Source organism: Culex pipiens, chromosome 1, assembly GCF_016801865.2.
Source record: "Culex pipiens pallens isolate TS chromosome 1, TS_CPP_V2, whole genome shotgun sequence".
In the NCBI taxonomy this organism is placed as follows: domain Eukaryota; kingdom Metazoa; phylum Arthropoda; class Insecta; order Diptera; family Culicidae; genus Culex; species Culex pipiens.
The window spans coordinates 127,422,369-127,446,059 of record NC_068937.1 but is presented as its reverse complement, the minus strand read 5'-3'; the positions used below and the strand labels follow the sequence as shown (position 1 = coordinate 127,446,059).

The 23,691-nt window shown below is 40.8% G+C and overlaps 3 protein-coding genes across 4 annotated transcripts; 1 reads left to right on the top strand and 2 right to left on the bottom strand.

The window, feature by feature from the left end:
* Positions 1-8,188: 8,188 nt before the first annotated feature.
* Positions 8,189-11,589, bottom strand: LOC120423336 (uncharacterized). 2 transcript variants are annotated; one of them, XM_039587107.2, is made up of 3 exons: positions 11,279-11,589; positions 11,077-11,202; positions 8,189-8,784 (listed from the first exon to the last, which is right to left on the bottom strand). In XM_039587107.2, exons 2-3 carry the CDS (start codon positions 11,158-11,160, stop codon positions 8,491-8,493), a joined length of 378 nt encoding a protein of 125 aa, XP_039443041.1. In that variant the 5' UTR covers positions 11,161-11,202; positions 11,279-11,589; the 3' UTR covers positions 8,189-8,490. The 2 variants fall into 2 exon arrangements, with proteins under 2 accessions (XP_039443041.1, XP_039443040.1); XM_039587106.2 differs by having other exon boundaries at positions 8,190-8,784; positions 11,077-11,187.
* A 2,576-nt stretch (positions 11,590-14,165) lies between these two features.
* LOC120423334 (synaptic vesicle glycoprotein 2B-like) lies at positions 14,166-16,119 on the bottom strand. Its single transcript, XM_039587104.2, has 4 exons — positions 15,720-16,119; positions 15,369-15,653; positions 14,897-15,305; positions 14,166-14,839 (listed from the first exon to the last, which is right to left on the bottom strand). The coding sequence occupies exons 1-4, from the start codon at positions 15,964-15,966 to the stop codon at positions 14,269-14,271; spliced, it is 1,512 nt and encodes a 503-aa protein (XP_039443038.1). The 5' UTR covers positions 15,967-16,119; the 3' UTR covers positions 14,166-14,268.
* Positions 16,120-16,327: 208 nt separating this feature from the next.
* Positions 16,328-19,666, top strand: LOC120423335 (uncharacterized). The gene is made up of 2 exons (XM_039587105.2): positions 16,328-19,245; positions 19,387-19,666. Exons 1-2 carry the CDS (start codon positions 18,184-18,186, stop codon positions 19,621-19,623), a joined length of 1,299 nt encoding a protein of 432 aa, XP_039443039.1. The 5' UTR covers positions 16,328-18,183; the 3' UTR covers positions 19,624-19,666.
* The last annotated feature ends 4,025 nt before the right edge of the window (positions 19,667-23,691 follow it).

Sequence of the window (23,691 nt, the reverse complement as noted above, 5' to 3'; positions counted from 1 at the left end):
ATTCAGCACTTTTTACGACTTTTGAGAAGCGATTTTCACACTGCTCAGGAAAATCGTCCAAGGCCTACTGTACAGGGGACAGTTTCGAGAAGAAGCAAAAAAAAACTACCCGCACTCATTTATTTAATATTCACTCATTTGAGAGGGCCCTGATAAATGGCCCGATATTGACAGAAGGCATTACGTACATGCAGGAAAACGCGCGTCGTCGTTTTACGCACCCTGCTCGCATGCATCGATTTAAGTTAATGGTCAAACATAAAAATAACAACCCATTACGCGATCCCCCCCCTCGTTCGGTAACAGCCACCACAATCATAAACATATGAATTTTTAAAATCTTCACCCGGAGGCGACAACGAATGACCCCGCCGCCGCGGTACGGTCGGTGGCTGGGAAATGTGACATCTGTTTGTCACTGTCACGCCGGCAGCACGACCGCACGATGGTTTCGTCTTTAAAAATTGATGAATTGTGTGAAATGAGTGTGATTTGTATGCAAAGTGGACGATCTGTTTAAAAAAAAAAATTATGGGAAAACGAAACGCTTGACTTATTGAATGTGCGTAAATCAGTGCAGTTTGGCATCGCCTGCTACTGCCTGATGCGTGGGAATGGGTCGGTTTTTCTTGAAATAATTCTGGAGACAAAACGTATATCAAACCGAATTTTAATATTTTTGCTTTTAGTCATTTTTTAAATTATTTTTTCAAAAACACCCAAACAGCAAAAAAATGTTTTATTGGACCTTTTCGAAAAATAACTCCACACTAATTCTAGAACAATGTTACATCTCGACATATTTGAAGTTGATATAAGTAAACGAGTAAGTTTTGTCAAGGTATGATAGATATGGGCTCCATGATTACGCTCCAATCGTCAGAATTGAATTTTGATAAATTCCCTGGTAATGAATAAAATTTTGAATTTCGGGTATAAATGCTATGGAGCAATTCCAGCTCAAATCAGGAATTTTTCTTGTACTTTTGTACACGACTCTCTCCGATTTCAATGCAACTTTTTAGACATGTTATCCTCAGCCATTTTTGTGTATATGGAGCCAACAGTGGTGTCACGGTTCGCTCACTCGAATCGTGGTTCAAACGATACGTCATGACGTTCAAGTGTGGTTCGCTCATGATTGCGAACCAAGCATGAGCGAACCACGATCCGAACGCCTGCCGTGGTTCGCATGAACCCTTACTCTCTCATCGCGAATGAGAGTGAGAGGGACCATCAATGAGCGGTTCGCAAGAAGAGCTAAAAAACAGCACTCAGAGAAAAACATTTCATGATTTTGACAACAGAAGGCTACGGCAGACGGCTTAAGTGACTATGGAGGGCTACAGAGCATGGCTGCAACAACTCATTGGGATGTCCTGGGTCTTCCAATGACTCCCTGAATTTATTATCGGTGGGTCCACCGCCGTAACAAGCAAGAGGTCTGCGGTTCATACCCGCATAGCTCCAGTGAGTATGGTAGACTTTTTTATATTATGTTGTTATGTCCTGGGTCAACAGAGGACTCCCTGGTTCCTTGGGGACCATCCACAAACGTGGACACTTTTTTGGAAATCTCACCCCCCCCCCCCTCCCCATCGTGGATAATTTCCATTCAAATTAAATCTTTTTTCTATGGAACGTGGTTAAGCCCCCCCCCTCCCCTCACCCTAAGGTGTCCACGTAGTTTATGGATGGTCCCTTGATAACTTTATCGTTAACAAATTTGAACAATTTTGTGGGAGTGAAGAATAAAAACAAATATGTTTTTCTATCAGTGCCTACATTCTCCGTTGGCGAACCGTTCGCTGAACGCTCTCTTTACTCCGTTCAGAGCGAAGCGGGAAGCGAGCAGAGAAATGATGATCGAAATTTTGGTTCGCGAACCGTTCAAACCCGTCGCTCTGAGCGTTCGATAAGCGCTCACCCGATATGTTCGTCGATTGAGTGGTTATGATACGCTCGTAAGCGAACCGTGACACCACTGGGAGCCAATTGTACTCGAAAATGACCTTTAAGAAGGGCGTAGGTAATTTAAATATTTTTGTATTTTGTTATTTAAAAAATACTGTCACTCAAAGCCGTTGCATTGTACCAAAACGTGGTCAAAGACAAACTTGTAGGAAATTGGACGGGCTTTCTGAAAAAAAATACACTGAAAGAAAAATACACGCCACTTCCATGAGATTTTTCAATTTTAAGTTAAATTTCAAGGTGATGTCACGTTCATTTTTGAGGAAATAGCCAAAAATGTTTCAAAAAGACTCAAGAAGTATGTGTCTCCAAAAAAATACAAAAATCATTTACTAAAACTGTGTTTTTTTTTTAAGTGGTCTAAACGTCAATTTTTTTAAAACCGGTAGTGAGAATCGATTTGCCAGACAATTTTACATAAAAGTCTTCATATTGACCATTGACCTACGTCCCATTCTTGTGAAGATACAGCGGTTTTAGGATTAAAACTGTTGAAAAAATAGGTTTTTGATGTTTTTTTTTGCAATTTCTTAATGACAGAATTAATTTTTCAGTCTCGAAAATATTTTACCGCAAATCTCGACCAATTTCCTATAAGTTTGCCTTTGGCAGCTTTTTAATTTGACTCGTTTTAATATTTACGTATGCTTTTTTTACTATCCAGGTTTCTACCACACTGAAAAAATATACTATTCTCAGTTATGAGCAATGTAATTAAGGTCGTATCTGTAAGCCCAAACTACCAACTTATAGGAAATTGGAAGAGTTTTTGAAAATTTTGACGTTTAGACCACTTTTCAAAAAAACAGTTTTAGTAAAAGATTTTTGTATTTTTTAGGAGAGACATACCATCCTGCATTTTTCTTGAGTCTTTTTGTAACATTCTAGGCTATTTCCTCAAAAAATTTGAACGAAAAAAATCGTGACATCACTTTCAAATTCAACTTTTAAACTTAAAAATTGAAAAATCTCATGGAAGTGGCGTGAATTTTTCTTTCAGTGTATTTTTTTTTCAGAAAGCCCGTTGAATTTCCTACAATTTTGTCTTTGGTCAATTTTTGGTACGATGCAACGGCTTTGAGTTACAGTAATTTTTAAATTACAAAATACAAAACTATTTAAATTACTTACGCCCTTCTCAAAGGTCATTTTTGAGTACAATTGGCTCCATATACACAAAAATGGTTCATAAAGGCCTAGGATGACATGCTTAAAAAAGTTTCATTGAAATCGGAGAGGGTCGGGTACAAATATACCAGGAAAATTCCTGATTTGAGCTGGAATTGCTCTATGGGAGCATCTTAAGCAACCATGTGAAAGTAGCAAAAATGCGCATTGATCCAAAATTTCGACTATTATTGGTTGGCAGGGAATTCACAAAAAATCAATTCTGAAAACAGGTTTGAAATGATAAAGATATTCCAACGCAAATTTTATGAAATAATTTCACATAAATCGAAAAAAACAACTTTCGATTTGTTTATTTTTTCAAGTTTAAAAACTACCATTTTGATGTGATTGTATGCAAATTTTTAATCTAATGGTGCACACAAGCAATGGAATGGAATTCAATATTTATTCACAATACATGATTTTCAGTCCATAATTGTATATTTCACGGGGACATTAGTTTCAAATCACCGGATTTCAAAGAATGTGTAACAAGTTAAAATGCCTTTGAAAAACTTATGTTTATTATGCAATAAGAGCATTTCATGTTTATTTTTTATATTTTCAAGCAAGGGTCCTGATAGCTAAAAACTCATTTACTTGCAATTACAAACCACACGCAACGAAAAACTGCTCTGACTGTTTCCTACACCCAAAGTTAAAGAACGTGGGGATAGTCCTCTCGAAAAGAAACGTGAGGAAAGTGCTATATTGCGAGAGTATATTCCTCTCGCGTGTTCATTCGTTCATTGGAACAGTTCATCCTATGAGTGGCTTATATGGACAAACGACCGCCACTTAGTCACCGAACCATAGTGACCAGGGATGGAATAATCGCAAAAAAATCAATTTCGCTTGCGAACTTTCTTCACTTGCGAAAGAGAGAGGAGGCAAATCACGGAAAAGAAAATCGCTCCCGAACTTCTCCAAGAAAATCAATCTGCTGATGATTTTTTGTGAATTTCCTTGACAGCACCACATAAAAATATTTATTTCACTTTGTTTACACACATTGCCCATCTACAAAATGTGACAGATCATATTTCGACGTGTGACGTTACACTTGCTAGTGTAGTAGTGAAAAAGATATTCCACCGAATAATCAAGATGATGATTTTTTTAGATTCCTTTTACCGATCTTTCGTGCGCGAGAGAGAAGAGCCATGCTCCCTTCGGATTTTTTCTCTTGATGAACGTCCAATGATTTTCTTTTGATGATGATTATTCCATCGCTGATAGTGACCCATACGGCAAAGGCACGGTTCAATATGCCGAAGGTCTTGGGTTCGAGTCCGAGACTTTTTTTTTGATAGATGAAAATGAACCATGAGTAAAGTACTCTCGGTAATTTCGGGATTTATCCTCTCCGTCCGCACACAGTACCATTTTACTACCGAATCTTGCTCTTTATCCTCTCGTATGCCGATTCCCAGTTCTGGGTGTACCGTTCATCACTTCCGCACCAATCGCTACTGAATACTCTCGCTCTCTCTCTCTCTCTCTCTCTCTCTCTCTCTCTCTCTCTCTCTCTCTCTCTCTCTCTCTCTCTCTCTCTCTCTCTCTCTCTGTCTCTCTCTCTCTGTCTCTCTCTCTCTCTCTTACTTCAATCGTGTAGTACAACGAATGACTCAAAGCTGACTCGAAATAGTCTGCGATTGGCTTAGTTGGATTCTCTCTTCTCTGAACATATCCGTTAGAGACTCGGCAAAGAAATTCCCGAAATATTTGTTACACTTTGAGAAGCGACTGACCAAGGCGTTGGCAGCTAGCGGTTCGCTCGCTCGCGGATGGTTACGCCTTCCAGTCGGCAAAGATTCGTTCAGCGATGAGTGAGTAATGTTTGATCTTTGAGCCGAAAATCAAGACCCTTGTTTTCAATAAACTATGAGATTTATTTGACAATTTTGAACGTGACACTGCAAGAAAATCTTTTCTTAGTTACTTGCTATTTTTGGTCACGTTAGATTATTTTCTAATGCCCAATTTTTTTCGTTTTTTTTTAATTTTTCCCGTATTCAGGAGGTTAATTTGAGCCACTTTTTTTTCTAGGTAAACTTTACTTCTCTTGTTTTATGTGTTTCTTGTTTCATTTTTAGTATTTTAATTTGAATCAATCTTATTTAGTTTATGTTTTTATTCACATTTTCTACTATAGGATGATACTATGACAGTTTATACTGAAAAGAAATGCGAGGCATAGTCTGAGACATCAATAAAATTTTCTGCATAATTTTTTTGCTTAAAAAAGGGTAATGCTAGTAAGAAGCACAGCCTAAGTTGACCCGAGAAAATATAATATTTTTAAAATCATTAGCAAAGTGGGTGGCAAAAATAATAAAGTTCAAAAATTTTAATTACATGCCAGGTTGTCAACATTTGAATGAAAAAAGTGTTTTAAAATGCATTACACACCTGTCCATTTAATTTGCAAGCATTCTAATTATAGGCGAAAATTTAATTTTTTTTATGATTATCAAAGCAGAAAAAGGAATTTCAGATTGTTCTCAGTTGATTAGACTTCTATTTCCATTGAAATTGTGATGATTTCAATAAAAATATTTTATTTTGCCTCCTGATTTTTTCGACCTTGGAGACATAAACTTTGAAAAATATTTACAACGGCCTGATTGTAAAAAAACTATATTAGTTGAAAATGCATTCAATACACTTTTTCATCCCAATGTTCAAACTTCAAAAAAATATTTTCAATAGTCTTTCTGGATTTAATTCTTTTTCACACCATTTTCCCTACCCAAGTAATATTTCAGGGGTTAAGTACACATAAAAAATCCGATGGTAAACCGCATCCAAAAGCATGCACATCACCATTGCTTAAAAAAAGACAATTAATATGACAAACTGTATTGTATTACTACACACAAAAAAATGTCGGGACGGCGCGCGCCTTTCGTCCGCGGAATTTTTGGTGATTTTTTGAGACGTGCAAAAAAGTTGGAACGATGTTTTTGATTGCAAAAGATTGCAGATTTGATTAAATCGAGGTCTGAAAAGTTCTAGGATCATCTAGACATCCTTACAATTCACTGGAAAAAAAGAATCGTCCTGATTGGTTGAGAAATGCCCGAGAACCAGCGAGTTGAAATTACTGTTCCAACTTTTTTGAGTGGTTGGGAGTTGGAATGTAAGGAGTTATTACTCTAATTTTCAAAAATCACACCCAAAATTCAGAGTCGAGATAATCGTTCTTTCAAAATTTATTGAGGGCTCAGTGCCAAAATCGATAGAATAATGGTACCAACTCACACCATCATAACAAATGAGTTCATTCGTTAGTTGAATCAATAAATCTCCAACAAGTGTCATACATCGACTTCTGACTTCTCCTTGGTCACCAAGCTGTGGTGGCCGAGGCAGCTAAGTCATTGGATTGATTTGTCAAAGGTCTCTGGTTCGATTCCCGTTGTCGACACTTTTGGTTTTTTGTTTGACGGATGAACTTTTTTTGCAAATGAACCTCGAGAGAATAGTTCTATCGCCCATCTCGAGCTGTGTTCTCTGCGTCCGTGAATGGTACCACTATTCTCTCGACTCGAGACCATCATTCTCTCGGACTAGCGCTGCCAGTTTTGGGTGCAGTTGCTTCTTGCCCCCATACAAGAGCGGCTATTTTTCCTGGCGCATTAGAGAACGCCCATGTAATGTCATTGAGCGAACAATTAAATTTGATTTATTGAAAAATATCAATATAAAAGTTGTCCGGAAGATAAAACCAAAATACAAAGTACAAACACAAAGTTTAAGACAACAAAATCTCACACGCAAAAATCACCAAGAGTGCGCTAATCTGTCACGGTCCCCTCAGGCCGTTCCGATCTGTCACAACAAAACACCAAGCAGGCTGCGCAAACGGTCTCAAATTTCTCTCCCCCTTTGAACCGATCGCAGAAGGCTCCGATTTTGCCGGCCCGCGTCCCCTTAAACGGTAATGACTCGTCAAATATTGACCCACACGCGGCGCGATCGTGACGGCGGCGGCACCTTGGCTCTCTGATATCCGATTACCGGTACGGGGGGACCGTCTGCGGAACCAGACTGGGGCGTTGAAGCGCTTTGTTTAATTTGATTTTGATCTGCGCTAAACACAATTGACGAATTTTTGGGGGTGCACTCTTTTTTGTCCCTTGAAGAAATAAAGCACGAGAATTGACCCCCTTGGATCGGTTAAAGGGGTATTGTTCTACCGCGTTGTGTAACATCGTAGCAACCGAACTCTTGGACGACACGGCATGGCAAACTATGATTTATGCGCTTCGCTAGAGCGGCTGCTGACTCTCTTTTGGACAGACCCGCCGCCGCCGAACAACAATGCTCGCTGGGTTGTGATCTGATTTGGCGGCTCATTTGGGTCCCCTGAACCCCTCCGCCGGGGTGAAGAAGTATCGAAGGAATGTGAAACTTGATACGTTCAACCAGGGTTACCAGGTCTGAACAGAAAAAATCTGGCAAAAAATCTGGAAAAAATCTGGCAAGCCACTTTTCTCAAAGTAATAAGCAATTTTGTGTTCAAAAACAGTGTATTTTCACTCTTTATACATTATAGATTCACAAAATAAACAAAATACATCAACAAAACAATGTGTGGAAGAAAAAGAAAATTATTTTTTTTCAAATTGGTACTCAAAAAATCTGGCTATGCCAGATTTATCTGGCAACCTGGCAACCCTGCGTTCAACGGCGGTGGCTGTGGGCAGGGTTGCCAGAATGTTGAATTTCCCGTAAGAAAGTGGCATTAATGGTTTCTTGAAGCTTATTGATCGAAAAGGAGATCTGGCATTCCTGTCCGGGCCTTATTCCGATAATATGCCGCCGAGGGACTCCGTGCAGGCCAACTCAAGTGGAAACAATCTTTCCCGCGGGACGCAAGGAACGCCGCCGCCGAGGTGCGACCGCAAACATGAGCAAAGCAGGCCGTTTAGTGTGAGAACTTTTCGCGCACACAGGTCGCGCGAACCGCATGGCCTCCCTGACTGAAAAGTCCGTCGGACGTCCGTCGTTTGTCGTCCGTGCATCCGTACGACGTCGCACGACAATGTCGTGCGACTGTCGCGCAAATGTCATACGTTTTTGCACCAAAATGTCGTATTTGTCGTGCGATCGATAATCGAAATTGTACGACATTGTCGTACGACATTCGACCGACGTCGCACGGTTTTGTTATTTAGGATGTCGTGCCATTGTCGTGTGCTGTCAATTCTAATTTTTAGGTTATGTTGCAGTTAAAAACATGTGGTTTTGTTTTTATTTATTTTTTTTATTCAGACGCACAAAATTTCACAATAATATTAGCTTTTTCACTCAATTAAACTTTCGGATCGCAGATTCTTCTCAAAATTCCTTGATTTTCCTTGACCGCAGCTTCGGGCTTGGATTGGTGTTCTCCTGGCAGCATTTTGGTGCTGGACTTTTGATCCCCGACGAGCTGATCAAAGTTGTACAGGGATGCGAAGACAATCTTGGATCTCCGACGAATTGATCGTCGAATTGATGGCCACCGGAGTACGAGACAATGTGGGTTTGTGGAGTATGCGTACGAAACAACGTGGCTGCTTCCGTGGGTTCTACGGATGCAACGCGGGACCACACGTGGACGGCAGGATCTGATTGGAATACGTTTGTTGCCTGAAAAAAAGATGCGTCAATCATAAATTGGCAAGCATTTATAAATAAAATTCAGATTTGAATAATAATAAAAAATTCATGTTTCAAGATACTAAATTTCAAAAAAAATCCTCAAAAAATAAAAATTGCATGACTTTTTAAAAATTTAAACATCTATAAAAAAAATAATAATGAATGTATCTTAAAATTTTAAAATGCATAAAACGTGTTTGAAAATTTTAAGAAATTTAAAAATGCTAAAAAAATTAATGTTCTTATGCTTGAATTTCAAGATTTCAATTTTTTTGAAATTCAAAATTCTTTGAAATATTTTATGAACCGTCATCAGAGGTGACATTCTGTCATCAGGGGTGAGATTGGGTCAAACAAAAATGCTGAAATTTGTATGACCCAATCTCACACCCCACACCCAATGGAACTATATAACTTTAATTTTTAAGGATTACAGAATGTTAAAATTTTAGAAAATATCAAATGTTACGAATTTTCAAAATATTCAAAAATTCTTAAAGTTAACAAATATCAAAACATAAAAAATGTAATAAAAATAATCTAATCAAAAATTTCAAAATTCTAAAATTCTAAAATTTCAAAAATCTAAAATTCTAAAATTCTAAAATTCTAAAATTCTAAAATTCTAAAATTCTAAAATTCTAAAATTCTAAAATTCTAAAATTCTAAAATTCTAAAATTCTAAAATTCTAAAATTCTAAAATTCTAAAATTCTAAAATTCTAAAATTCTAAAATTCTAAAATTGTAAAATTGTAAAATTGTAAAATTGTAAAATTGTAAAATTGTAAAATTGTAAAATTGTAAAATTGTAAAATTGTAAAATTGTAAAATTGTAAAATTGTAAAATTGTAAAATTGTAAAATTGTAAAATTGTAAAATTGTAAAATTGTAAAATTGTAAAATTGTAAAATTGTAAAATTGTAAAATTGTAAAATTGTAAAATTGTAAAATTGTAAAATTGTAAAATTGTAAAATTGTAAAATTGTAAAATTGTAAAATTGTAAAATTGTAAAATTCTAAAATTCTAAAATTCTAAAATTCTAAAATTCTAAAATTCTAAAATTCTAAAATTCTAAAATTCTAAAATTCTAAAATTCTAAAATTCTAAAATTCTAAAATTCTAAAATTCTAAAATTCTAAAATTCTAAAATTCTAAAATTCTAAAATTCTAAAATTCTAAAATTCTAAAATTCTAAAATTCTAAAATTCTAAAATTCTTAAATTCTTAAATTCTTAAATTCTTAAATTCTAAAATTCTAAAATTCTTAAGTTCTAAAATTCTTAAACCTTAAAATTCTGAAATCCATAAATCATCCAATGCAGTTCACGTAATTTAAAATTCTTAATATTTGACAGACCAAATTTCAAAAAAATTAACATTGTGTAAACCTTAAAATACTGCAAAAGTTAATAGTTCTTAGAGTTATTCAAAGATTTCTGGAGTTTTAAGAAGTCTTACAATTTTTAGGATTCTAGAATGTTTAGACTTTTGAAATTGCTAATTTTAAAATTAATAGAGTTTTTCGAATTTTTAAAATTTTAGAAATTCAAAATATAAAGCTATAAAAAAATTTGATTGTTATTTTATTTTTGAATTTTTTGAATTTCAAACTCATTTTTAGAATTTTTGGATTTTGTTTTTATTTCAAGTATTTTGGGAATATAAGAATTTTAATAATGTTAAAATTTAACAATTAAAGTATTTTAGAATTAAAGAATTTCAGTATTTGAGGGTTTTTTTTTCAATTGCAAAATTTAAATATTTTAGATTTTCAGATTTTTAAAGGGAAATGTTTTGAGAACTTTAAGATTTCGAAAATTTTATGAATTATTAGATTTTATAATTTAAGAATATTAAAAATTTACACAATTCCATGAAGTAATAATTTTTCGATCGAATTACGATGTAAAACACAGCTGAAAGGAACACCAAAACTCTGTTGTGAACCTAAATGATCTCACTGTAACTTGATTATTTACAAATAAAACAGAATTGAATTAAATTGAACACTATTCCATGAATTTAAAGAAATTTTTACTCTTCGAATTCTTGCATTCTATAATTCTGAAATACTAGAGTTTTAAAATTGAGAATGAAAAACTTTAGAATTTTACAGTTTTAGTGTTTAAGATTTTTTAAATTCTGGTAATTTAGATTTTTCTGTGGTTTGGAATTATTGGGTAAAAACGTGGATTAGATAACAATTTTGATGTTTTGAGGTTTTGAATTTAATACAATTTCACACAAACACACACTTCGTTTCTAAAACATGACTCACCAGTTTCATCAGGTATGTGCCCCAACCTCCCGCGGAAAGTAAAACACCAACCGCTACCTCGATCGCAAACCGGTTCCTTCCCATCTCGTCTTCCGCCACGAAGACCGAAATCTGGAATAGAAGACACTTTGATTCGGTCACTCGCGCACCCCGGCCGGAACATTTCGGCAGCAAAAATATCACAATCTAGAACTAAACTTACCTATTATCCGTCGAAAATCGTCCAAAATCTTCGAAGCTCGTAAACCAAATCCCAAAAGGAACGACAGCTGGTTCGATTCGGTTGCAATCAAGTCCGAACAAGACACGGAACAAGATCAACTGAAGAGAACTGTCAAACTGTTTGCGTCGACGAAAATCGTGACGTCGAATTGAAAGAAAATCGATGGAAAAAACAATGTCGGGCATGTCGAGTGTTTGGCGTACGTTTGTCGTCCTTTCGACCAATCGATATCGAAACGGTAAAATCAAAACCGTGCGACAACTCGTACGACGTGCGACATTTTTCAAACAGGGCTACTACAACTGCCGGTATGCTCCTGGACTCCACGGCAGGGTTTGGGCGGAGCATGCCAACCGAAGGGGTAGAGATTTATTGCAAAATTGAAATTTTTGAACAATGTTTGTGCTTGTTCAATTATGTATGATTAAGTGTTTATTTATTTGATATTAATTCTAGCGTTCGGCTAGGGAGAAAGCACATAAGCAGGAGCTTGTCAACGTGGGGTTGAGCATGAAACCGATTCCGATTGGATCTTCTCTCGGGGTACGAGTAGCGAGTTCCATATTTGGTGCGGTCTAATTCTCCGACGGTTTGGCCTGTTCCACTCGTCGTCGAGGAAGCAATAGAGCAATACTAGAACTAGATTTGATGACAGGTCGATAAATATAGATTTATTTTCCAATTGTCTTCGCTCGGAGCAGAAAGAAGTTCGTTTGTCTTGCTGGAAGAGAAAACAAACCGAAGGAATTGGTCATCGTAGCAGGCTGCATGATACAGTCACCCCTCATATTCGGAACAGTTTACAGATCGGCCAATGTTCAAAAAATCATAGGAAACCGATAATTGAACATAATGATTTGCTCTTACCTTCATCTGAAAGCTTTTCTTGTGATCTTTCGGTTTATGTATTGACCGACAGTATTTTTTTACGTTTTATATAAAATTTTCAAAGAAAAACTTTGACCCTTGACCTCCACAAATTCGGAACAGTTTTTTCTTACGGATGTAAACAAACTTTGGTTCTCTCCATGAGTACATAATTTTTTACAAAGTAATGACTTCACTAACTGAAACCATTAAAACTCATGCTTAGTAATGTTTTATGAATGGTTTGATAACTTTTTTTTGAAAATGTCATTTAAATTCAGTTGTTCCACAATTGTGGAAGCACAATAACAAACCACAATTATGGAACAGGCAATTTGGAGGCAGTGTTTTGCCGCTCTGACTAAAATCGTCTTGAAATGCAGTTTTTATTTAAAAAGTACTACTTTTACCACTGAAATAGCAAGAGAATGTCCAAATAAAGGTCCTAAAAATAGGAGGTTCAACAGAAAAGATGCATTTGGCATGCTATTGACAAATTATCACAAAAGTGTTCCGAATTTGTGGGTGTTCCGAATATGTGGGATGACTGTACCTCAGATATTGAAAGGTTTTGACCTTATTTGCAGTTCTGCGAGTTACAAAAGAGTGTCAAGCATGTGATTTATGGTCAACCACTTAAGATTTCAATGTTTGCTACTTTTTAGTATTTTGAAATAAAGAATTGAACAATATGAATCACTAAATCACACCCCTAAACCTTACAAATGTCCCAGCATACGCATCGCTATAGCGGGGCACGTCCTAACGGAACAACGGGACGCGGAAATGTCACTTTCCCCTCCCTTCAGAAACCTGCTGTATTGAGGATTTTTATGCAAATCATGTACCACTGATCATTCCCCATTGATCGGCGCAACCTGGCAGGCCGGTCGTCGGTGTTAGCGGCGCTTCTTCTAAACACCTTCGCGCTCATGAATATGCATGAGCCTGCACATGACTTCTCTTCGCCACAGAAATGTTGAGGCAGGACGGAAGGAACCGCAGGCGACACTTGCCGCGCGCATGTTCCTTTGTTGAGCGGCCGAGGATCATCCGGGATCTCCCCCGCGGCACACACACACACGTGGTCGTGTGAGGAGAAAGACACGTTCAGTTGAAGACAACAACAAAAAACGGTACACAAATCCAAGTTCAAAGGTAGCCCACGTCCCGAACGAACGTGACTTCTGGCCGAACATCTTCTCCGGGACTCCCGCGAGAGAGAAAGAACAAAGCTGTGTTCCCCACTTTAAATCTGATGGGAAAATGGGGACCTAACCCTGGCCCGGAACGCAATGCTACCGAAATGAGCGTTCCAACGTCCAGGGAACCGTCGAAAATCGCGAGGGTTAACCCCGTTCAAGAACACAAAAAACTCGCTCGAAAAAAAAAGTCAAACAATTGAATGTAACAGAACGGCAAACTGCACCGCACAACTCAACGAAAAACAACCAAAACATCCCATAAAATATAATAACACGGTTGATTGTACCTCTTTAATTTCCTCCAACCGAAGCATGCGGCGGATCGCCCAAAAACCGCAAAGTGGAAACCACACGACTACTTGGATTGTCCAATCTAGTACTCCGCAGCCCGTTCCCATCCCCATCCCATGAAGAGTCGACTCAAAATAAAAACATTTGTTACACATTTATTGTTTATAACCTCATCGCGCTTTGTTTTGTTTTTGTTCTGTTTGCCTGTTCCCCGTGTTCTTTGTTTTGTTCTGCCGCCCGTTCCTATTATTGTGTGGTTTCGATATTTATTTACTGCGGCGGCGGTGAACTGAATTGGAGACGCGATCCTCGTGATCGGTAATCACGAAAAACCGGTGCGGTTCAAAGGAAACTCCCCTTGTTCCAGCGGGGAGGTTGCGGTTACGGTTTGAGGGGGACTCCAGAAATGGTTCACAATTTGTACGCGATGACGAAAATGGAAAGGAACGATCTCTCTCTGTTGCGAGGGAGTTTCGGAAAGGTCAATAATTCTTTCGACACTATGCGTGGTGACAGTTGGGCGTTTGTTTTGATCAATCTCTGAGATTCTAACCTCCAAAATGCGAATATCACAGCTTACTGGGATGACGGGGGCGCGCGCGCGCTTTACCATGGCAACAGAAGCGCCGCCACGGAGCTGACAAACAGCAGTCCGGACAGGGCGTAAAACGTCAGCGGGCAGTTTTGCGCCATGAGCAGCCCGATGACGGCGCTGCCCACGAAGCAGCTGAACCGGCCAGCCATGTTGACCAACGAGACGGCCATTCCGCGGACGTGGGTCGGAAAGAGGGAAACGGCCAGGGCGTTGACCAGCATGACGCACATCCCGGCAAACATGATCTCCACGCAGAAGAGCACTGCCACTACGTAACTGTTGGAGACGAACTGGAGTGCGATCCCGGCCACGCCTGCTACGGCCATGTTGATGATCATCATCGTTTTTCCGCTGATCCGGCCGAGGATCAGTGACAGAATGAAGCAGTAGGACATTCCCATCAGTCCGAGCATTATGGTGTACATAAAAGTCTCCGATTTGACGGTTTCGGTGCACTGATAGACCTGGGAAAGATTGTCAGTGCTGGGTTTGGTCTCCAGAATTGAGCAAACGGCAGCGGACGAACCGTCCGAGAAGACTTGGTTCATGATTTGAGGGAACCACAGACCGAGACCTCCGTAACTGGAAGAAACCATCAAAATTAGAATATCTTTCAAACCGAAGATCGCAAAGACTTACATCGCAAACGCGCTAATACTGTTGATACCGCAAACCAAGAAGTAGACCAAGTACGGAGCCTTCAGCAGAGGCACCGTCTGATCCTTCATCGACTGCAGAATCTCCCGGAACCCACCCTTAACCTGCTTATCATTCTGAACCGTCTCCGGAATCAGCGCAGTCACCTCGTAGCCCTCATCACTGGAAAGCCCTTTATTCACGCGGTACAGCCTCCTCAAAACGTCAAGCGCTTCACCGGTCCGACCCTGGGTCAGCAAAAATTTCGGACTCTCCGGACAGAAGCAGTACGCGATCGCCGCCACAAAGCCCGGCACGGTGTACACGATAAACAGCAGTCGCCACGGCTTAAAACTGATCGTATCGGTGATCGCGAAGCTCCAGCTGTACGACAAGACCCACCAACCGATCACTGCAAGTTCGAAAAACAATGTCAAAGGAGGTCAGCATTGACACTTTTCAATGCAACACTCACATGCGACGTAAACAATGCCTAAGGAGGCCATGACGGACGCGTACGACAGCATCTGCACTCGCTTGCTGTTGGTGCAGAATTCCCCCAGGTAGGTGTACACGATCGCGGAAGGCGCCGAAATGCAAATCCCCGTGATGAACCTTAGCGCCATCAGCGATCCAAAGTCGTTCACGAAGCTGGACGCCACGGAACATACCGAGGTAGCGAACAATGCGTATTTCAGCACCAGCTGACGCCCTCGGGTGTCCGCTTGATAACCCCAAAAATATGAGGAGGCCATGATTCCTGCAAGTCAAAACAAAAACAAAGCGGTAAAGTTTCACTCACAGCCTACCGCGATCAACAAACAACCTAAGAAAATCGCTCCACCGATCAACCCCTTTTCGCCGGGATCGAGCAGCAGATCGCAATCGCTCGCCGGCAGAATGATGCTCAGCCCCATGGCCTCGTTGATCGAGGCCATCATCGAACTGCCCGCCAGAATCACCAGGATCAGCTGGGCCCGACCAAATCCAGCCAGTTCCAGCGCTTCCTCGAAGCTGTGCGCACGTTTCGCCTCCTTCTCCGGAAACACCAAGCTGATCGTAATTGGGGCCATCTTCCTTGCGCGGCACACACACTTGCTGAATCACTCCGAAAAGCAGAACTGAACCGTCGCACGTCTTGCGACAACCTGCGGCGATAAGCCGCACTCGATCGCGACGAAAGGTGCCCGTAAAACGTGAGCGCGCGCTTATCGCCTGCCAGCGCTTATCAGCACTGTGTTATTCAGTTGCAAAATAAGCATGATATTGCAGTTCGAGACCGGCCAACGGTGACGTCGCCGGAAGTCGGCGCTGATCCTCACCAGATTTGAACAAGACTTTACTACAAATTACGCTGCCGCCCGGCATTCCTCGCAGCCACAGAATGGCAAATTAAACTCCATTTGCAGCTCCTTTCTCCCTCGATCTTTCGATCGAGGAGTCCGGGGAGGAACTCGAACCGCAGCAGGCGTTGCGTTAGCTGTCTTGTTCCGTACTTGCCACGCTTAATTTTCATATAAATATTCCCCCACCCGAGCGGGCAGCAGTAGGCTATGGGGACAGATAAATTGCTGCCCATTTATAAACTGCCTTTTTATTGCAGCAGCAGCAGCATCCAAGCAGGCTTGCTGGACTGGCTCGATTGGTTGGGAAATTTGCTTGCCGAGACTCTTCGCGAGAAGAGAAAGAGGTGATGAGGTCTTCCGACGGCGACTTCTTGGTGGGTACCGTCAAGAGGGGAAGCTTTGAACTGTTTTTTTTTACGTTGAACAAGTTTATTTTTCATTTATTATTCAATATTTGGACAAATGTTTTCACGCCCTACAATGGATGAAAAATCAATTTTCTATTTAATTAAAAATATTAATCAATTTAATTTAATTCTATATCTGTCTTCGTAGGATAATAATAGCATGCGATTCCTTTCTCCTGTCCCTTAAATAACGTCATGATTTGAAATCCGGACACATAGAAGCAAACCATTTTTGTTATAGCTGGCAAAAAATCATGTAATAAGTTGGAAATGTAGAAATATCATCAGGATGTAGTATGAACAGTCAGTTTTACGTTGTCTTTTCTAACAGTTAATTATGTCTTTTCTAACAATTTTTCATCAGAATTTGCAAATTAAAATGACTTGTTGTGCTTCGAATCCCGCACACTGATAAAGGCTGATTCGGAACCCGGACACCTTTGCTTCGAATTCCGGACACTCGATTTTGCTAGTGAATTGCACAAATTTGGACTGAAATGTTAGTGAATGGCATTCTTTAGGTCTGAAATAAGCGGTTAACATCAAAACAATCGAAATTTTGTATAAAAAAAACTTGCTAGAATCTAAGGAAATCGAAACCATAAATTTCTGCTTTGCTTTTCCGATGCTTCGGATGCCTACGAAATATTTCAGTGAAATGTTTCGCATATTTGATAATCTTATAATTTTAATATGCTTAATTGTTTTGACATTAACTACAGCGTTCAAACAAATTTTAAATGAATATTGACGTTAAAATTCATCAGATAACACAGTTTGGACATTCACAATGCGAACTTATATCCAAATAATTGATAAAACAAGATGAGGTGTCCGGGTTTCGAAGCGTCGGGGAATTCGAATCATGACGTTAAGTAGTTTTCAAACTTTCACGTATGTTTCAATTGTTTTCTTGACCGTTCCAAATAATACCGATAGCTTCCCAGGGCCATAAAATATTCATATTATTTGTACGTTTACCAGCGAAGCGAAGAAAAAACTTTTTTTAAACTGTCACACGTGTAACCTGTTGATCCTTTCCCGCGAAAGGTTAGCCTCAATCAACTTTAAATAGAAAATAGTCAAGGGGACAAGTTACGAAGAACGCACAAGTGCGTGCTGCCTTGTTTTTGTTTTCACTTGAGGACTGCGTATCGGGAATAACATTTGTTAATTGAGTTTGATGTTTTGGTTGAAGTTTCACGCAAGTGTTACAGTTCACGTGAAAATGTCCACCTTAACCAGGGTTGTGACGTAGCAGATTCTAGGGACAAAGAAATTTGACGTAACATTCATGAGAAACAGTCGGAAACTTTTTGAAATAAGTAGATAGATGACATACACTTCAGTACCATTTGTGAAACCGGTCGAAATACAATCAAAGTCCAATCAATAGTTTCCCAGGGCTATTAAATATGGATGCCCCTTAATTAAATAGTGTCGCGAAAAGAAAGTTTTCGTACGAGGGACCTCCTGACCTCATCGCGTGGTGCCACCAGCCTACTTAGATTTGTCCTAGCCAGTGTACTTCGGGACAATGGACTGCACACAGTTCGCCAGAAGGCTGTGGATGCGGTGCGTGTCGCGAATTGCGGTTTACCGTCGGGCCCTAACGAGGACCTTTGACCTCCAGACGGATTTTTTCTTCGGAATTGACCTTCTGATGGCCGCCGGCGGTGTGCGGTTGAACTCCGCGAGCAAGCCGCTTCGCCGATGCTGGAACGTTTACCGGTGGGCCATCTGCCTACCGGCCCTCGCCGTTTACTGGAACACTGTCCTAAACGCCGTCCGCGGTGAGCAGTTGGAAATTGTCCTCAGCAGCTTGCAGGCTTCGGTGGCCAACGTTGTTACGATGGTGCGCGTGGTACTCCTGCTTTGGTACTACGATTCGCTGGCGAAGGTTCGCCATTTTGTGAACCGACGCCATTACGGACGGGATCTTCAGGCGTCAGCGGATGCTCGGAGTGGAGCGTTCTACCACGTTCGCAAACTTGTGACACGTGTCAACGGATTGATGCTTGTCTTTGGGGCAAGCATTCACGCGATCGACACCAGCAATCATCACTTTCTGAAGATGCCATTCGACGTGAAATATCCGAAGGTCGAATTTATTTGTTCTGAGTTCACGAAACTAGCGATCATCGGGTGGGCAATGACAGTCTCGTTGGTGTTCCTCGTTCTTTACATGATTCTCAAAGGGCTGACCACCGAATTTGAGGTGATTGCGCAGACATTTTCAACGGTTTTGGACAACACCGAGCAGCGAGTTCAAAGAAAGCTCGAGTCGGAAACAGACAATTATCGACGATTGCGCTACAAGAAAAAGTACTACTTCTGGAAGTACATTCAGGAAGAGTTTGGCGAATGCATCAAACTAAACATTGAGATCTTGACAATGAAGAACAAAATAAGACCACTGCTGAACGCCAACTTTCTGCTGATCTACTACTCAACCGCTGTGATTTTGGCCAACGGCGCCATCTACCTGTCCCAGATGAAAACCGCCACATTGTTCTCGCTGCAAACGTTATCCTACTGCATTTGGATATGCTTCGATTGCGCCCTGTTGACGCGAATGGTCAACCTGCTGACTGAAGCGGTAAGTTTCGTCGACGTTACCTCCTTGTTGATAGATCTTGAAACTGTCAACGCGTCCAAGGTCAATCAACCGGTAGGTAACAATCTGTCAATCTTCTCAACCGTAAACATTTTTTTTTTCGCTCAATTTCACTAATCACAGAACGAATCCATCGGCTGGCAGGTGTACGACCTGGACTGGCCCTCGAAGCTGCGGTGCGACAAGCGCTTCGCGAAGCAGTACCGCTCGGTCCGCGAAACGATGGCCACCGTGATTGCAGTTTCGCAACAACCGCTGCGGCTCAACTGCTACGGGCTGTTCGAGTTCACCCAGGAGCGCTTCTGGGAGCTGCTGAACATGGCGTACAGTTTGTACACGTTCATCAGAGATTTTTTGTAAATTGGGAACCGGAACTTGAAAGTTAAAAAAACATTCTGGAGTATTTTTTGAAAAAGTCCAATAAACCAAATTTTTCAGTTTTTGCAAAAACTGGAAAATTGGTTTATTGGACCTTTTCAAAAAAAAACTCCAGGAATGTTGAGTCCATATCAGCTAATTTTGAGGAGTTTGAGTCAAAGTCTGAGTCAGCAATTTTTGAGAAGTCGGAGTCTGGATTCGGAGTCGGAGTTGAAGTCAGCTAATTTTAAGAAACTTTTTATGGAAGCTGTTGCTGATGACTTGGACGCAAAATCTTGGAAGCCGGAATTGGAGTCGCTGAAAAGCTATCTGACATTTCTGGAGCAACACGAGAAAAGGGCGGATAAACATTTTGACAGCTGGGACAATTTTGCAAATTCCAAGCCAACAGGTAACTTTTTCATAAAACTCGAAATGTAAATCAATAGCTGGCCTTCCCAGCTACTTTTTAACATTGCGGGTTTTGTTAAATAGTTACCTGTTAGCTCAGAATTTGCAAAACAGTTTTGACTGTCAAAATGCTTATGCGCCCTTTTCAAATGTTGCTCCTGATTTGAAAATAGTTGCTTCGAAAGATTCATAAAAACGTTGCCATATTTGTTTTTAATTGGATGTTAATGTAGTTTATGTAACGTAAATAAAAGCAAAAATAAAATAAGCATGTCCAAATTATAGATTCACACCCCGCAACGGTCAACCCGGCAACGTTTTTGTTTACGCCTGATTGGATTTTACGAGTGTACTTGCGCCCTTTTTGCACTCCGATCGGCCACCATCCATGGTTCGAACAATGATGACCGCGCGGCGGTTCCACGGTCGGGTGAACTCAACTCCGCGTTTTTTTTTTTCTCCAACTCCTTGAATGATGTTGAATTGGTTTTCTGCCAGGGCAAATATTAGCTCACGTGTGTGAAATATTCCGCGCCGCAAGAAGTTTTTCCGATCTGCGGTCAGTCAATTTTACAAGAATAGTAGGCCCTGTGTGTTCATTCGCTGATTGACGGTTGAAAGGTTTGAAATATGTGCGCCTGCTTTGATTGGAAATGAGTAATCTGCCCAAGGGGGGAAACACTTACTTTGTTGTTCGATACTCGCGCCTACTTTGTTTTGGCCGTGAAAATCGCGTTCTTTTGGGCCGCCCACTGCCCATCGAAATGACCCAAATCCGCGTCGAACTGAAAGTAAAAGCGCACTCTTCAAATCACCCAAAATCGACCGGTACTTGACATTTTGGCTGCGTCCGTCGCGCCAAATTTGGAAGTCCCCCGCCAGAAAAAAAGAAGGCGAAGCTATTTATGCAAAATCACGAACTGACACATGGTCCAACTGGGATGTCGTCGCCACCGGAGGTGTCCTAACGAGCGAGGATCCTCGAGATCAAATCAGCTGGAACTGCTGTTGGCTCAACACTCGAGTCGAGAGGTGCGCGCGAGTGGGCGGAACGCAGCCAATTACCGCCGTAGCCGAAAATAAAAAGACAAAGTGAGGTTAGGGTCAGCTGGCCAAAACAAAGGAGGAGGAAAAAACGCTTTTATTTGCTCTCGCACTGTGGTCAATGGTCTCGTTTCTAGCAGCCACTTGTAATGTTTGGGTGGCGCGGTTCTGTTTGTCGTTTTGTTTTTGTTTTGTGCGCGCTGTAAACAAGGCGGAAGATACGGGCCTTTGATCAGTGCGGGATTCGTGTTGACGCAGCGCACGCAGTTGTTACAACAGCGTTTGAGTAACTGTTTCACCCTGAGGAGGCACGCAGAAACGTCAATGCCGCGCGGGTAAACAACGGCGTCGGAAAGTAAACAAAACGTCAACGGAGAAATTGGTTGCGAGCGAGATTCCGTAGCAGCGGCCACCGGACAGCTGAACCGAGCGGTCATGGTGCGAACCTGCGTCGGAAAACAGGGCTTTGGTCAGCAGGACACACATTCCGGTGTAGAGGCACTCCACACTGAACAGTGCTGCCAGCCGTGACAGAATGAGAACTAGGTTATATTTAAACTGAGATTTTTAAATCGTTGAGAATCTTTTAAAAAAATCATAAGAAATTTAAAAAAAATCGGCGGTTGACAGCCAACCAAGGTAATACAGAAAAAAAGGTAATGAAACCATTAAAGATAAACACCGCGCGATAGCGACACATCGTGCTTGCAGGTTAGGTTTTGCGCGGAGAAGAAACAAGCAAAAGCCCCGAGTGCTTTACATTCATTTAATAAATACTTTTGCCAGCGATCGCGTAGCAGGCCGCGCTGCGACAACTCCGCGGTCGTCCTGGCAACCCAAACGGTAGCGCGCGGGCTCGTAATGGGCCCAGTAATAGAAACATTGCGGAAAAGTTATGCTTTCGCGTGACACCAGCCTAGCTGTGATGTTTTGTGGGTTGTTTTTGCGCCGCACGGAATGGCTAATGAAGCTGAATTGTGAATAAAGATGTTGTTTTAAGCAGTGGAAAAGAAAGAAGGAATATTTGCGTGTCTTTAATTAGATGTGCCTTTCTTTCGCCGGGAAGCTTTCACTCACGAAAGCTGGCAACACTTTCTGAAAGTTCAACCCGTTTTAATTGCTTTTTATAGACTTTGCGCGGCGCTGCAAGGATCGTGCCGGAAAGGTCAAGCCTCGTGGCCGAGACCAACCAATCTCCGCTCCAAACAATCATAAATCTCTAATTAGTGATAGATATCGCCCGAGGGGACGCCGAAGGGGTCAGCCATTGATGGCGAAACAATTTCACAGCGCAATAAAAACCGAACGCGAAGGAAATTCGATATACTTTTCGAACATCTCCACACACTGTGGCGTTCTTTGGCGGCTACAAATCTCGGTACCTTTACGACAAGAAATCCGCGACGGCGCAGGGCAGCGTTGCCAAGAACTTTTGCGTTTCTTCACGGGAATAAAATTAGCAAAGGTGGCGGCGGCGTCTTCACCTTAAAGCGAAAACGCACCGTGCGGAAAAACCCAAGAAAATCTAAGTGTGCGGTGAAACGCCACGGAGAAAGAAGCAATTTAACGCTTGCTTAAGTTTACTGTCACTTTGTGAACTCTCGGCAAAGGCGGTGCCAGTTGGGAATTACAGGTCGTTTTTTTTTAGAAAAGAAGATGCACTGCGTTCCGTTATGCAGTTTTCTTTTCAAACAAAGTGTCACAAGAGGTGAAGAGTGTCGAACGTGTCGCAGAAAACATGGCAGCTGGGAAAGTAAGGTGCACGTGGCTTGGCCTACTAGTCTTGATTTTTTTCGGTTGGGTCAAGAGAGAAAATGTCAGTCTACTTGTTGTTAGACAAGATAAGGGAAAACTGCTGAGCAATGCTGTCGTGTTCACAATTTGACTATACATGAGCAATAGCGTGGTTCACGTTTCTATGAAAAAGACAAAAGTTGTTATTTTTTCTTGCATCAACCGGAATTTCGTTCTTTTATGTCCCCAGAAGCACTCCTGAAAATTTGAGCCCATTTGGTAGGGTCTAGGAGCTCCAGTTTTAATTTGAAATTTATATGGAATTTTGATTTATTTTCCATGGGAAACTATCTTTTTTTACATTGTATTAGGATATTTTTTTTATAAATCGATGAAATGACTTGATTCTTATAGTAGGAGATAGGTTTTGAACTGGGGAACAACTTTGTAGAACATACCAACATGCTAGGAAGTGACCCTTTAAAGATACAGATACTTTTAGATGGTGGCTTTTGAAGGGGCTTTACTGTGTGGGGTGAAACGGGCTAGCTGGCGTAAGTTCAAGATATCTTTAGTTTTTAATCGATGGTGCTTTGACTTTTTCTAGTCATATTTACAAAGTTATTTTTAGAACATTTATTTATAGACAAGCATGGGCTACGGTTTTGGCCAGCAGTGTTTTGTGAGTTTTCAACGATAGCAAAATCTTTTCCTTGGACAATCTGGCCACCGGTGTTGTTCCAGGTTATCAAATGGATGATGAGACAGTTCGGACACCGGCACTGTTCCGGGTTGGCGGATTGCTGTTTGTCAAATATGTTTTACAAGAATTGGTGGACAGTTTCGACACCGGCATTGTTCCGGGTTGGCGGTTGGCGGGTT

What these genes read in the sequence shown, in the direction of transcription:
- LOC120423334 (XM_039587104.2), bottom strand. Translation starts at nt 15,966, where the DNA reads ATGGCCCCAATTACGATCAGCTTGGTGTTTCCGGAGAAGGAGGCGAAA. An exon ending in CGGTGGAGCGATTTTCTTAG is followed by an intron (nt 15,654 to 15,719) that starts GTTGTTTGTTGA and finishes TTTGACTTGCAG; the next exon opens with GAATCATGGCCTCCTCATAT. An exon ending in AGGCATTGTTTACGTCGCAT is followed by an intron (nt 15,306 to 15,368) that starts GTGAGTGTTGCA and finishes TCGAACTTGCAG; the next exon opens with TGATCGGTTGGTGGGTCTTG.
- LOC120423335 (XM_039587105.2), top strand. Translation starts at nt 18,184, where the DNA reads ATGGACTGCACACAGTTCGCCAGAAGGCTGTGGATGCGGTGCGTGTCG. An exon ending in TCAACCTGCTGACTGAAGCG is followed by an intron (nt 19,246 to 19,386) that starts GTAAGTTTCGTC and finishes CACTAATCACAG; the next exon opens with AACGAATCCATCGGCTGGCA.
- LOC120423336 (XM_039587107.2), bottom strand. Translation starts at nt 11,160, where the DNA reads ATGGGAAGGAACCGGTTTGCGATCGAGGTAGCGGTTGGTGTTTTACTT. An exon ending in GCACATACCTGATGAAACTG is followed by an intron (nt 8,785 to 11,076) that starts GTGAGTCATGTT and finishes TCTTTTTTTCAG; the next exon opens with GCAACAAACGTATTCCAATC.